Source organism: Dipodomys merriami, unplaced genomic scaffold (assembly GCF_024711535.1).
Source record: "Dipodomys merriami isolate MVZ:Mamm:240054 unplaced genomic scaffold, mDipMer1.0.p SCAF_14, whole genome shotgun sequence".
NCBI lineage: Eukaryota > Metazoa > Chordata > Mammalia > Rodentia > Heteromyidae > Dipodomys > Dipodomys merriami.
Window position 1 is genome coordinate 23,866,005 of NW_027202715.1, and position 13,526 is coordinate 23,879,530.

Here is a 13,526-nt window from a genome sequence, read left to right on the forward strand (position 1 = left end):
ACTCTCCTCTCCAATTAACCACCAGAAAACTGTAAGTGGCACTGTGGCTCAAGTGGTAGAGCACTTGCCTTGAGCTGAAAAGCTCAGGGACAGTGCCCAGGCCCAGAGTTCAAGCCCCATGACAAAGAAAAAGCATAGAAAAGGGTCCTAGGAAAAAAATAATACTGCAAGTAATAGGGGAAAATGAGAGGACCAAGCAGCAGTGGAAGAGGACTTAAAGTATTCCTAACGAGTTGATCGTTACACACTGTACATTTGTGAATTATTCTAATGAACTAGCTCCCTGCCCCTCACACAATTGATGTAAAAAAGTTCATGCCAAACAGCTTTTCTTCTTTTAGCACGGAGAAAACCAGGAAGGACCTTGCACGTGAAAGACAAGCTCCAAGAAAAAGGGTTTGTTTTGGGGCAGGAGGGAGGTGGGGTGGGAGGGTTTTAATGAGGTGCTGTGGATTGAAATTCAGGTTCATATCTGCTAGGCAGATACTCTGCAATGACCCCACTCCACCATATTGTCCTTTTTGTTTAGATACTAAGGCTTGAACAAGGCTGTACTAGGATTTTTCTCCACTCACACTATCACTTCAGCCATGCCTCTAGTTCCAGCCTTCTGCTAGTAAACTGGAGATGAGTCTAGAGAATATCTCTTATTGCAGGTTAACTCAAGATCCTCAGATGTCAGTTTTTTAAGTAGCTTGGATTATAGACATTAATACTGATTGATGTGTTTGGTGTTCTGTTACTGGGGTTTGGACCTGAACTTGTGCCCTGTATTTTCATTTAGCTTTTTTTTTTTTTTTTAAGGAAAAAATTTCTTTTGGCTTGGCACAAAGTTTTTAACTCTCAGGCTTTACGAGGAAAATTAGACAAGCTGCAATATCCTCCAAGTCTAGGCTAATACCCAGATGGACATAAACTTAACTTTTTAAAGGGCACATATCTAAAGTAGTGTGTTCTCAGTTCTACAATTCCACAGTAAGTCCATAAACACACCTAGTGGCTATACTCAAGAGTTTGGCTAGCGGGGCGCTGGTGGCTCACGCCTGTAATCCTAGCTACTCAGGAGGCTGAGATCTGAGGATCGCGGTTCAAAGCCAGCCGGGGCAGGAAAGACCGTGAGGGACAGCACCCAGGCCCAGAGTTCAAGCCTCATGACCGACAAAAAAAAAAAAAAAAAAAGAGTTTGGCTTACCGGGGCTGGGAAGGTGGCTCAGTGGTAAGAGCACTTGCCTTGCATGCCTGAGGCCCTGGGTTCGATTCCTCAGCACCACATAAGCAAGAAGAAAAAAGCCAGAAGTGGCGCTGTGGCTCAAGTGGTAGAGTGCTAGCCTTGAACTGAAGAGCTGAGGGACAGCACCCAGGCCCAGAGTTCAGGCCCCACAACCGGACCCCAAAAAAAAAAAAAAAAAAAAAGTTTGGCTTACAGTGTCTTCTTCCCCATAACTCTCCTAGAACATTAGAGGACTTGAGTAGAGAATGTCAAAGCAGTACCTTCCTCATTTGGTATGTTTCAACTGAGCGGCAGGTGCCCTGAGGACAGCAGACCATAGCCTAGAGCATGTGTGAGATCAAGAATGCAGCACACACACTTAAACCTCAAGAACCTTCTACTTCATCTCAGCCAAAGGGCCAAGAAGCCACATCCTCAGAACATTCTCTTTATGAGGGGAAATGGGTTACAAAACAATGCAAAAAAAAACTACACATCTATCTCAGCAAAGCATCGTAATCATTTAACAGCACCTGTCCAAACCCCTGTGCAAACCTTTCAGCAGAGGAGGAAGCCATTCAATGTCTTGCTTTTTAACCATACCAAGCAAATTCAACCAACGCATGAAACACAATTACTTTATTGATTTCTTACAATCAAAATACTGCCAACTAGCATGACTTCACTCATGCATCATTAAATACAAGGGATACCTCCTTGGTATTTTCAAATGATGCATTATATAACAAAGTTAGAACTTAAAATGCACCCTGATTAATTATGTAAACTGGTAATTTTCTTAAAAAAGCGTAACTAAAATTTGGTTCCTTTCTTCATAAAATGGACATTTATATTTCTCCTGATAGTCTTGAGGTTATCATCATGTTATGAGTAGTGCAAAGTGTGGCACATAGAGTTTAAACAAACAAAATGTGCATAACAGAATGCATACAGTCACTGCATGATAGAAAGCATGTTTCAGCTACAAGGCGGCCCCTCAGGCTACCATATTATTTAGGGTTTGCATTATCATTTATGGCATTACAGATTATGTATGACATACTATTTTTGTACACTCGACCCTGAAGAAAAATTCTTGCTCGAAAAAATTATTCCAGGTAGCCATTTGGTTTGTATCAGGAGAAAACAAACCTCCAAAAGTTTAGTGTCTGCCAAGTCGGAATCATTAGCTCAAGTCAGTGAATCAGGTATGCGACACATTTCACAGTGACTGTTTTCAAGCCCTGGCAAGCCTCTTCTCCCACATTGTGCCAGATGATGATAGATTTCCAGGATTACCCTCAGGTGTGGTTTTCCCTTTTTACTCATTTCTGGAGTAACTGTTAATGAACTGTTACTGAGTAATTTCTTCTTCTGACCTCCAATGGCTTTCATTTTAATTATTCATAAGTCCTTTCAGAATATCTTCAGAGAGCTCCATCAGTGGAAGTTCTGGAGATGGAAAATCCAAGGGAGGAAGACTGGGTATTGGAATGTCCTTGGCTTTCCCGGTACTTGCTGAAAACTTCTGCCAAGTTGACGAGGCTGTGGCAGCCTCTGCCTGTGGTGGCAAGCTCCACAACTCAGACTTTTCTACAAAGTCAGCATCTACGTCCAGCTCCTTGTCTACTGGACCTTTTAGAAGTCTGGCCTTTTCTGCTTTTAGTTGTTTATTTTCTTTTCTTAATCTTTCATTCTCAGCCACAAGGAACTCCACATGCCTCTTCAGTTCTGCAATTTTGGTTGCCTGCTCCTCTATTATGGTTTTATCATCCTTTGGGGCTTTGCTTCCTATACACGGCTCTGTTGGTTCACTCTTTCGCTGAAGTAAAAACAGAAGTGTGTCTGGATCTCTGTCAAAGACCCCATGAATTTCAGGGAGGTGTTTCTCCACAGAAGGGCTGTACTTGTGAGAAAGAAGGGGGCTCTGAGCCTCCCCATCCTCAGCAGAGGGCTTGTGAGATGCCTGAAGATGGGCAGCCACGTCTTTGTCTGTGTTCTGCTGAGCTTTCAGCCGTTCCTCGCGCTTAGCCCTTTTCCATCTCTCCTGGATGAGGAGGAGCTGTTTCATGTGGCTATCCCTTTGCAATTCCAGTGATAAATGGGCCTATAACACAGAAGGAAAGGTCAGTTTACAGAATACAGGATCCACTGTTTGAAAGTCTGTTCAATATACACTATTCCAAGAACTTCCTTTTCAGTGTTAACTCTGTAACTGAAAATCTATGCTGTTTGCAACAGAAACTCAATGAACTAGAGATTAAGTTACTTCTTTTCCTGGTGGGTTTTTGGGCAGTACTTGGGTCTGAACTCAAGGCTATTTGCTAGACAGGTACTCCTGGGTCATATACTGTTTTATTTTTCTCTCGTTATTTTGAGACAAGGTCTCATTTCCTGACTAGGTAAATTCACTGGGATGACAGCTGTGTACCACTGCATCCAATTTCCCTCTGTTGAGATGGAGTCTCTGACTTTTCTGCTGGGCTGGGCTGGAACAACAGTCCCCCCAAGCTCAGCTTCCCATGTTGCTTAGGATGGCAACTGCATGCCACTATGCCCAGTTATGGGTTAAGAAAAGGCCTCTAAAACTTTTTTAGGCAATAAACTTTTTTAAAGCCTGGGGTGGCCTCAAACCATGATCCTCCCAATCTCAGCCTTCCACACAGCTAGGATTACAGACTCATCACCAATGCCTAACAGGGATTTTTTAATCCATTAATTCATTTAGAGTCTGAAAACAATGTCCAAAAAGAAACGTATTCATCACTGACTTAAAGGAACCTCTCTGTACATCACCCTTATAATAATCATTAAAATTTTTTTTTTAATTTCAAAGTCTGAATCAGTCTTTTGGTGAATGTGCCTTACCTTCTTCAATGCTATTTATGCACCACTTAAAATTAGAAATCTCAAGTGTCAGAGGCTCATGCTTATAATCCTAGCTTCTGAGGATTATAGTTCAAAGCCAACCCATGCAGTGAAGTCCATGAGACTCATATCTCCAATAAACTATCCCTCCAAAAAAAGCCAAAATGGAGCTCTGGTTGAAGTGGTAGCCTTGAGCAAAAGAAGGTTGGGGACAGCACCCTGAGTTCAAGCTCCAGGGCCAGCACCAAAAAAAATTTGTTTTTAAATTAGAAACTTCTATAGTTTGTTTTTTGCAGTGCTAGGGGATCGCACCCACGGCAGTTTCCGTGTACTAGGCAAGTATGCTACCACTGCACTATATCCCCAGTCTTAAAATCATCTTTTTGTTTTTCTGTGTGTTCCAGTGCTGGGGGCCTAGGTGCTGCTATCCTTTCTTTAGCTTTTTCACTCAAGGCTGGTACTCTACCACTTGAGTCATACCTCCACTTCCAGCTGCTCTGTGATTAATTGGAGATAAGCAACTTACAGACCTTCCTGCCCAGGCTGGCCAAACTGAGATCCTCAGATCTCAACTTCCTGAGGATCTACTAGGATTACAGCTGTGAACCACTAATGCCTGGCTTGAAATCTTTCTCTTTAGGAATTCTACAACTAGCCAAACTGCAAGTCTTCCTATCAATAGGGTGTTCAGAAGGCACAATACACATCTGCAGGACATAGCTTACAGGAGTAGGGTCTATACCATCGCAAATGCAGCTTTAAAGTTCCTTTGGTTCAGTTTGGGGATCAAGTGGTTTTTCCCAGCCACTGATACTTCTCACATAAATAACCACTTTAGTTAGTGAAAATATTACATACCTCTCAGGTGCTAATAATTAAGAAATAATTTTTAGGAATCAATTTAGTGCTCATGAAACAAATGTTCAAGTGCAAGAATTTCCTAAGAAGAACATGTAGGAGACTATTCAGATTTAAAATATCGCTGACAAGCAAAGGTTTATCAATACACAGTTGGCCAGACCTGTGTACCTACTGTGAGTTAATAGTTCAACTATGAGCTGATCATCAGCAAGGTCCTAAAAGGATCTCTAAAGGAAATAACTTCCAATTTGAGATCCACAGGAACAACTTAAGATGGTTCTGCATGCCGTATCTGGGACACCAAGAGTTCCCACTTTTTCCAGAGGAATTCATTTTATACATTTTTCAGGCATTGTTTTAAGAAAGGCCTCATGCTTTATTTTATACACAATTCAAGTCTCCACAAGAAAATCTGCTTCACCCTTACTTAAAAATTAGGAATATGCCTCACCTGCTCAGACTGTGTCAGCTTCATGGCCTCACAAAGATATGCTGGTATATTCAAATAAAAAAAAGTGGCATGTTAATATATGGACATTATCATTTTGTTATTAACAGGTTAAAAGAGTTTTAATACATCTCATCAAAAGAGAACTGGTCTTATACGCACATCTGCTCTAATTGGAAATTTGAAACATAGGATTCTTCTCCTAAGAGGATGTCAGTGGTTAACGTATGTAAACATTGCCTAACCTACTTTGAGAGGTTTGTATATATAAATCCCTGCAGAGGATGAGGGTGTGACTCAGGGTAGGACACATCCCCAGCAATAACAAGGCCCTGCCTTTGATCTATAACACCATAAAATAATTTAAGTAAGTGTATAGATTCTGCAATTAATCCACTGAAAATGCTCTAGTTAGAAAAATGTTTTTAGGGCAAATTAAATAAGAAGCTACTTTTTCCCTATTTTACCAGGCTCACAAAAACACCAAGGAATTATCTTTTTTACCCATCTAAACACCTAGATTCTGTCATTTTGGCTCCTGTAAGGTTTTTGGGTTTGTTTTTTTTTTTTAATCAAGTTGTCTCCACTATATTAGCAACCTACTGCAAATTAGCAGTTAAGAGCCCCAAGAATAAGCCAGGCGTGGTGGCAGACACCTGTAACCCTAGGAAGCTGAGACAAGAGGATCATAAGTTCAAGGCTAAGGGGGGTGAGGGGAGAGGGAAGAAACAGAACAGCAAGAAAAGCATGTTGTTATAAAGCTAGATCTATGTCTCAAGTGGTAGAGTGCTTGCCTAGCAGGCATGAGGCTGAGTTCAAAACTCAATACAACTACACACATACACACAGAGAAAGCAATATATACTATAAGGGAGTTATTAAGCAGAGAATGTCATTTAAGAAGACCTTTAATAAACCTCTCTCTGATCTTAGGACAAAACTGTGGGTGACTTAATCTATTTAAAATTAAGTAATAATAAAATTCTCACTTTTCCAGGCACTGGTGGCTCACGCCTATAATCCTAGCTACTAAGGAGGCTTAGATCTGCGGATCACAGTTCAAAGCCAGCCTGAGCAGGAAAATCCATGAGACTCTATCTCCAATAAACCACCAGAAAACAGGGAGTAGCACTGTGGCTCAAGTGGAGCGCTAGTTTTGAGCTGAAGAGCTGAGGGACAGCACCCAGGCCACAAGTTCAAGCCCCACAACTGACCAAAAAAAAAAAAATCTGACTTTCCTCTTAGAGCAAATGGCCAGAAAGCTGGGAAGGTATGGTTGTTTCTGATAATAGTCTTAGCAGCCCAAGTTAGCCTTAAACTCTTATAAGTGCTGGGATTACAGGCATGTACCACCATGCCCTACTGGTTTGGATCTTGAACGTTCCTTGAAAACTAGAGTGCTGAACTTGGTTCCCAGTTGATGGTGCCACAGCAGCAGGACTGCCGTATGAAGAGGCAGGGAAATTAAATAGATACATACATACTAAAAAGGCTAGTCAGATATTAGAACCAAGAAATAAAAACTGAAGAACCAAGGCAACAGCTCTTCCCTGCCCCGCCCCCAACACCTAATTTTAGACGTTAAGTTATATGAACAGGAGACAAAGGGGGCTATTACCATCTGCTTTCTCCTTTGAGCAGTTAAAAGCTACAAACTCTGTCCATGAGTCAAGACAGGCACCCAGGTAGTAAGACTCATCTCCAAATAACCAGCAAAAATCTGGAGCTGGAGGTGTGGCTCAAGTGGTAGAGTATCAAATATGAGCAGGGAAAAAAAGCCAAATGAGCATGCAGGCAGGTGCATATGTGTACAGGCATACATACATAATTTTTTTCTCTAAAAATTATCACACACACAGAAATCACAAAAGATAACTTATCCAATCCAGTGCCCATTGTGTGGTATGTTTTTCAGTAGTGAAATAACATTCTTTCCTCTGCCTTCTAATAGACTGCAGAGAGCTTTGTATAAGAAAGATTATCTTATAATCATTCTTAATGCAACTCGAGTAAAACACCCCCATCCTCCAAAACTTTAGGGTTGTTATTCAACCAACAGAAATTGGTATCTGCAAAACAGATTCCCTCAGATCTATTTCTGGTTTGGCATATGTTAAGTCTGCCTGACTGACTAGGATTAAAATAGAGGCCTATGGTTAAGAAGCTGACACTTCCTTTTTTCCTCTTTCACCTCTTTTGTTTTAGTTCTAGGCACTAAACTCAGTCATGCATGCTGAGCACACACTCAACCTCTGAGCTACACTTCCAGCCCTAAAAGCCACTTCCAGCCCTAAAAGCCAACAATTCCAAACTTCCTAGCTAAATGAAAACCCTCACCAGCATGTCCCAAAAACATGTGGGTAGAAATGAAATATTCAGAAAAGATCACAAGACAACTCGTCTAACATCCTAGGTGCCAAGGGACTTTGGTGGATTTTGCCAGTATCTTAGAAAGCAAAAAGTGAACTGGATGGAATTAGTTACTACTTGTAGAAACTAAAATACCTTACAATTAAACCTAGCCTCCTTTTTTATAACTTCTCAGATGAATTGGCAGAATTCTACAACTAGCTTGTAAATAGGGGCATCACTGCGTCCAGGAATTATTCACCAATAAAGCATGTATGGAAGCCTCTGTATTTCAGAAATAAAACCAGGTCAGTCAGTATGGGCTAGGAAAACCAATCAACATGTGAATAATAATCAAAACTAATCTGGTGGGTCAACAGGGTCCATCTTAGCAGATACAGGGTATCAATCATTACTGTTATTCTAAAAATGTGGTAAGAAAAATACTGGGAAAAAGAAATTGTTCTTCAGTTTTACAATCAGTGTTTAATATGTACATATAATATATATACATATATATACATATTCATATACATAATCATATACATACACAAACACACACACTTGCCTGCAGCCTTTTTGTGACAAGAAATAGCCTCTTCGTATTTCCCCGAAGCTAATAAACGGTCTGCTCGTCTGCTCTGCTGATGAGCCTAGAAGACAAACACATTCACATTCCAAGTTACTAATAATAATAAGACTCAAGGAACAAAAAAAAAAAAAAAAAAAAATGGAATGGGGGCTGGGAGTGTACTCAGTGGCAGAGCACCTATTTAGCATGAGGCCTTCCATTTGATCCTGAGCACCACCATACCCTCACAAAACTATTATGCAAGATAAATAATGCTTGTTGCCACACATAAGACCACCATTTCAGTAATAACTAGAACTACATAATGAGTAGAGCCTAGGACGAAAGCATCTACAAGGAACAGGTTATTGGTAGACCATAACCAATAGCCCTCCCTTGGTTAGGCTCAGATACTTTTTGTGATTCACACTCTTCAGAGATAAATCAAGAGTTGCAATCAAAAACTGTTACTCAAATGTGTATTTTCTTGATTTTTTGCAATCATCTTTAAAAATAGCCAAAATCAGAGAATCCTGGTTAAAAGCTAGCCCAGACAGGAAAGTCCATGAGCCTCATCTCCAAAACCAGCAAAATGCTAGAAGTGGAGCTGTGGCTCAAGCAGTAGAGCACTAGCCTTGAGCAAAAAGGCTAAGGGAAAACACTCAGATCATGACTTTAAAGTCCAGTATTGGCACAAGAGTAAACAGTTATATTTGGACCAGAAATTTTAAAAGGAACTCAAATCATTTGGAAATCTTGAATCTTTGAACTGGGAGATTTGGAGAAGGGCTTGACACTACTGAGCTACAGCTAGAGCTGGCTCATGTATGTGCTTTCAGAGGCAAGAACAAGATGCTACCTAAGGTTATTGCACTCTTAACACTGAATGATCCACGTATTCTTGAAGATCCCAATCACTATAAACTTGTGTTAAGGATATTCATGTGGCTCTCTTAAACTTTAAGCTCTGATGACAGCACAAGTTGTTACCTAAACTGTTGTATACAACAACAAAAAAAAGCCAGGAGAGAAAATGTGACTCACACTTGCAATCCTAGCTACCCAGGAGGCTGAGATCTGAGGATCCTGGTTCAAAGCCTGCCTGGGCAGTCAAGTCTGTGTGACTCTTTATCTCCAATAAACTACTCAGAAAAGGCCTGAAGTGGCACTGTGGCTCAAGTGATAATAGTATTACTACTAGCCTTGAGCCAAAGCAGCTCAGGGACAGAGCCCAGGCCCAAGGGGGAAAAAAAAAGTTCAAAAGCAAGAAGATTCATCAGATGAAATAAGGATTGACCACTCCAGATGGAAGTTCTATTACTCAAAAAAAAGCAACATATTCCCAGCACTCTAAGAGCCAAACATAAAGAAAACCACTGTGACAACACAGTCACATAAACCCTTGACCTTTGCAGGTCAATTAAGATCTGACATCATCAAATTTGCTATAACAAACTTCACATCACCAAATTGGTAGCAGACTAGCCCAATAACAAGAAATTAAATTTATTTTTTTATTTTAGTGCCAGAATCAGGGCTTGAACTCAGGGCCTTGAGCTCTTCTTGATCAGCTTTTTTTCTGTTCCTGGCTGCTACATTTCCAGTTGAGCCATGCTTCTACTTCTGGCTTTTTGCTAACTGGTTAGTCCAAGGACGCTTGGAGGGCTCATGATCATACTAAATCCATGTGCTGGAGTCTGGAATGTCTTCAGAACAAGCTAATATTATAGTACTGGGACTTTCAAAAGCATTCATAAAATTACAGAACCGAGGGCTTGACTAGCATGCATGAAGCCCTGAGTTTGATTCCTCAGTACCACATACACAGAAAAAGCCAATAAGATGCTGTGGCTCAAGTGGTAGAGTGCTAGCCTTGAGCAAGAGCTCAGGGACAGTGCCCAGGCCCTGAGTTCAAGCCACAGGACTGGCAACAACAACAATTACAGAACTGAGAATTGTCATGTTAAGTCAACTAGACTGTCATAAAAGAATGTCACAATCTTCAAAACATGTCTTCCATCTTACATAGACCTATCACTGACATATTGAAGCAGAAAGTAAATGTCAAGCCAAGTAGCAGTGGCTAATCACAGCTACTCAGGAGGCTGAGATCTGAGGATAGAAGTTCAAAGCCAGCCTAAGCATCAAAGTCCATGAGACTTTTCTCTCCAACTAACAAGCAAAAAGCCTGAAGTGGGGGCTAGAAGGTGGCTCAGTGGTAGAGTGCTTGTCTTGCATGTATGAGGTCCTGGGTTTGATTCCTCAGCACCACATAAGCAGAAAAAGCCAAAAGTGGCACTGTGGCTCAAGTGGTAGTATATAAGTCTTGAAAAGAAAAAGCTAAGAGAAAGTCCTCAAGTGCTCAGTTCAAGCCTCATTATTCTCACAAGCTCTTCTGCTCTCTTGTTACCTCCCTCCTTTTCTGCCCCCCCCCCCCAATAAATGTCTGCATCAGTCTCATTGTTTTCTTTCAATAAACAGGTAGGCTGGAAATTTGGTCTTTCAAATCTCAAGTCACTTAAAAATTCAAGACACCAAGTTTCTGATACATGTCACATAAATTTTATGGCTAGATTACGAAATTGTGCTAGCTTGCTTAACAGATTTTCAAAATTCTGCTATAAAAATAAGACTATTTCGACCAGTTAAGTAATTTTCCTAAACTGGTGATCTGATGCTTCATTTACCACTGCCACGAGTTTATGTCTTCTTAGCCACACTCAGGCTATGTTTCAGCCTCTAACCAAATAAAATGAAGTGGACTGGAACTGAACCAATGGTCATTTTGCAAGTAGGAGCCATCCCTGTTGCACTTGTAAATGACAGTATCACCTCATAAACAAGAAATTTCCCTTCAAAATTCAGAACAGCAGTCCAGTTGGTAAGTGTACAGCTCTTACATGGGGAGGAGGGGGGGTAATGCCCAATTTGGTTAACACCAAGGAAGAGTCCTCAAAGCAGTTAACCCTACACCAGTGATTTGCAACCACAGCTGTAGGTGATACTATCTCAAGGCTTTAAACCTCAGCCAGTCCAAATCTTCATTCTGTAAATGAAATTTTAAATTAAGACTTTATAATCTCAATACAGTAATGGCTAACTCTTTACACACTATGCTAGGCCTCAGTATTTTATGACAACTTACCTCTTTAATCCTCACAACAAACTTGAATGATGTAAGTTTGTACACACCACTATTAAGTGACTAAGCCAGAATTCAAATCCAAACCTGGCTTCACCACCAGACTCTACTGTTTCTCTCTGTAATTTTAGCCCATGCCGGGCTCTTCTACAACCGTGAGGTGGGGCGGTCCGATGGCATGAACGAATCCTCCGTTGGGTGGTCTTCCAGTGCCACCACGACAAATGAAGTTCTTTCTGCCTGCCCCATTTGTAATACGACTGCTGGGTCCGGCCTAGGAACCTTTTCCAGGAAAACACCGAAAGACGCGGAGGCCCACCTGGGCAGGATTCTTGCTCTTACCGCCTTGAAGCCAGCGTGCCACACCTTCCCGGTGCCGGGGGGAGACAACGCCAGAACCGCCCAGCGCTCGGGCTCATCGTGTGCATTCGGGGAGAGAGGAGGACGGGGCTCGGAGGGAGGCCACGGGGGGGGGGGAGGAAACGGAGGCTCCGACCGTCCCAGGTTGACGGGCCGGCGCCACCATGGCCTCCCGGCCCGCACGCGCGGCTACGTGGCGCTCCGAGCCGCTTCCCGGCCCGCAGAGCCGGCGGCGGCGGCCCCGCGCCCCGAGCGCCGCGGCCGGGGCCAAGTCCGGGGTCGGAACCGCTGCGGGCCGCAGGGGCCTGCGGACGCCCCTCGGCCTCGGCGCCACGGGCCGCGCGTCCAGGCCTCAGAGGCCGGCCCGGACCCCCCCCCCCCCGCCCGGGCCCCCCGTGGGCCACTCACCAGGTTGAGGGGTCCTTCCATTACTTCCATAGACCCCGGGGTAAGCGGCGGCCTGAGGAAGGGAAGCAGCGGCGCCGGGGCACATGGAGGGGAGCTGGCGGCGAAGACGACGCGGCGGCGTGGACTAGGACTCTGCCCCGCGCCCCGCGAGCTGACGGTGGGCGCAGTGGGAGCAACTTCCTCCTCGGACGCCGTGCGGCGGGCCCACCCCCTGCGCCGCCGTCGCTACCGCGCCGCGCACGGCGTCATGGCGTCACGCACGCCCGCCCGCGGCGGGTTCAAGGTGGGGGGGGCGGGAAATGAGGACGAGAAGTGGGTGGCGCTCCGAGAAGGCGGTGCCGGCTGGCAGCGGCTGGCGCGCGCTCAAACCTTTCCTCTCGCGAGAGGTAGAGCTTCGGCTTCAGGCACTTCCTGGTCACGTGAGGGGTGTGGCCTGGTTGTTGGTGCGGGGGGGGGGGGGGGGGGGAGGAGGTGTTTGTATTTTGTTTTGTCGGTAGTGGGGCTTGAACTCTGGGCCTGGGCGCTGTCCTTCAGCTCTTCAGCTCGAGGCGAGCGCTCTCCCACTTGAGCCACAGTGCCACTTCGGGTTTTCTAGTGGTTTATTGGAGATAAGAATCGCATAGATTTTCCTGGCTTTGAACCATGATCCTCAGATCTCAGCCTCCTGAGTAGCTGCGATTACAGGCGTGAGCCACCGGCGCCCAGCCAGGGAATGTTTTTTTAAAAAGATGGTATCTGAAGGAGGCATTTTTTTAATGCTACATCTCTAAAGGTAGAGTTGATGGGATAGGTAGATTTGTCAACATCCTCAGAATGCAGTTGACAAACAAAAGATATCATACAGAGCTGGGCACCTGTGGCTCACAGCTGTAATCCTAGCTACTTTGGAGGCTGAGATCCGAGGATCTCACCATCAACAGCAAAAGATATCAAACAGGCAAACAATTCCCGGAATGTGGATGACTGTAATTATGTGCCATCTTAATGCATAGTGAAGTGTTTTATTCCAAAGTTCATTGGGAAATATGTGAAGGAGTGTGTGTGTGTGTGTGTAGTTAGGGATTGAACCAGGACCCCACACAAGCTAGGGAAGCACTCTACCAATGCACATTACCTCCAATCTCTCAAGTAAAGAATTTTAAGCACTTCATTTTAATTTTTTATTGTAAATGTGACATACAGAGGAGTTACAGTTAAGACATAAGTCCGGTATTGTGAACAGTGTTATTACCCCCTCCCTCATTTTTTCCCAGGTTTTTCCCAATCTTCCTCTCTCACCAAGTTGTACAGTTCATTTCCAACATACTGT

The 13,526-nt window shown here is 43.5% G+C and overlaps 1 protein-coding gene across 1 annotated transcript; it reads right to left on the bottom strand.

Moving 5' to 3' along the window:
* Window positions 1-1,834: 1,834 nt before the first annotated feature.
* Nrbf2 (nuclear receptor binding factor 2) lies at window positions 1,835-12,421 on the bottom strand. The gene is made up of 4 exons (XM_070021016.1): window positions 12,218-12,421; window positions 8,305-8,389; window positions 5,391-5,431; window positions 1,835-3,317 (listed from the first exon to the last, which is right to left on the bottom strand). Exons 1-4 carry the CDS (start codon window positions 12,245-12,247, stop codon window positions 2,607-2,609), a joined length of 867 nt encoding a protein of 288 aa, XP_069877117.1. The 5' UTR covers window positions 12,248-12,421; the 3' UTR covers window positions 1,835-2,606.
* Window positions 12,422-13,526: the final 1,105 nt, after the last annotated feature.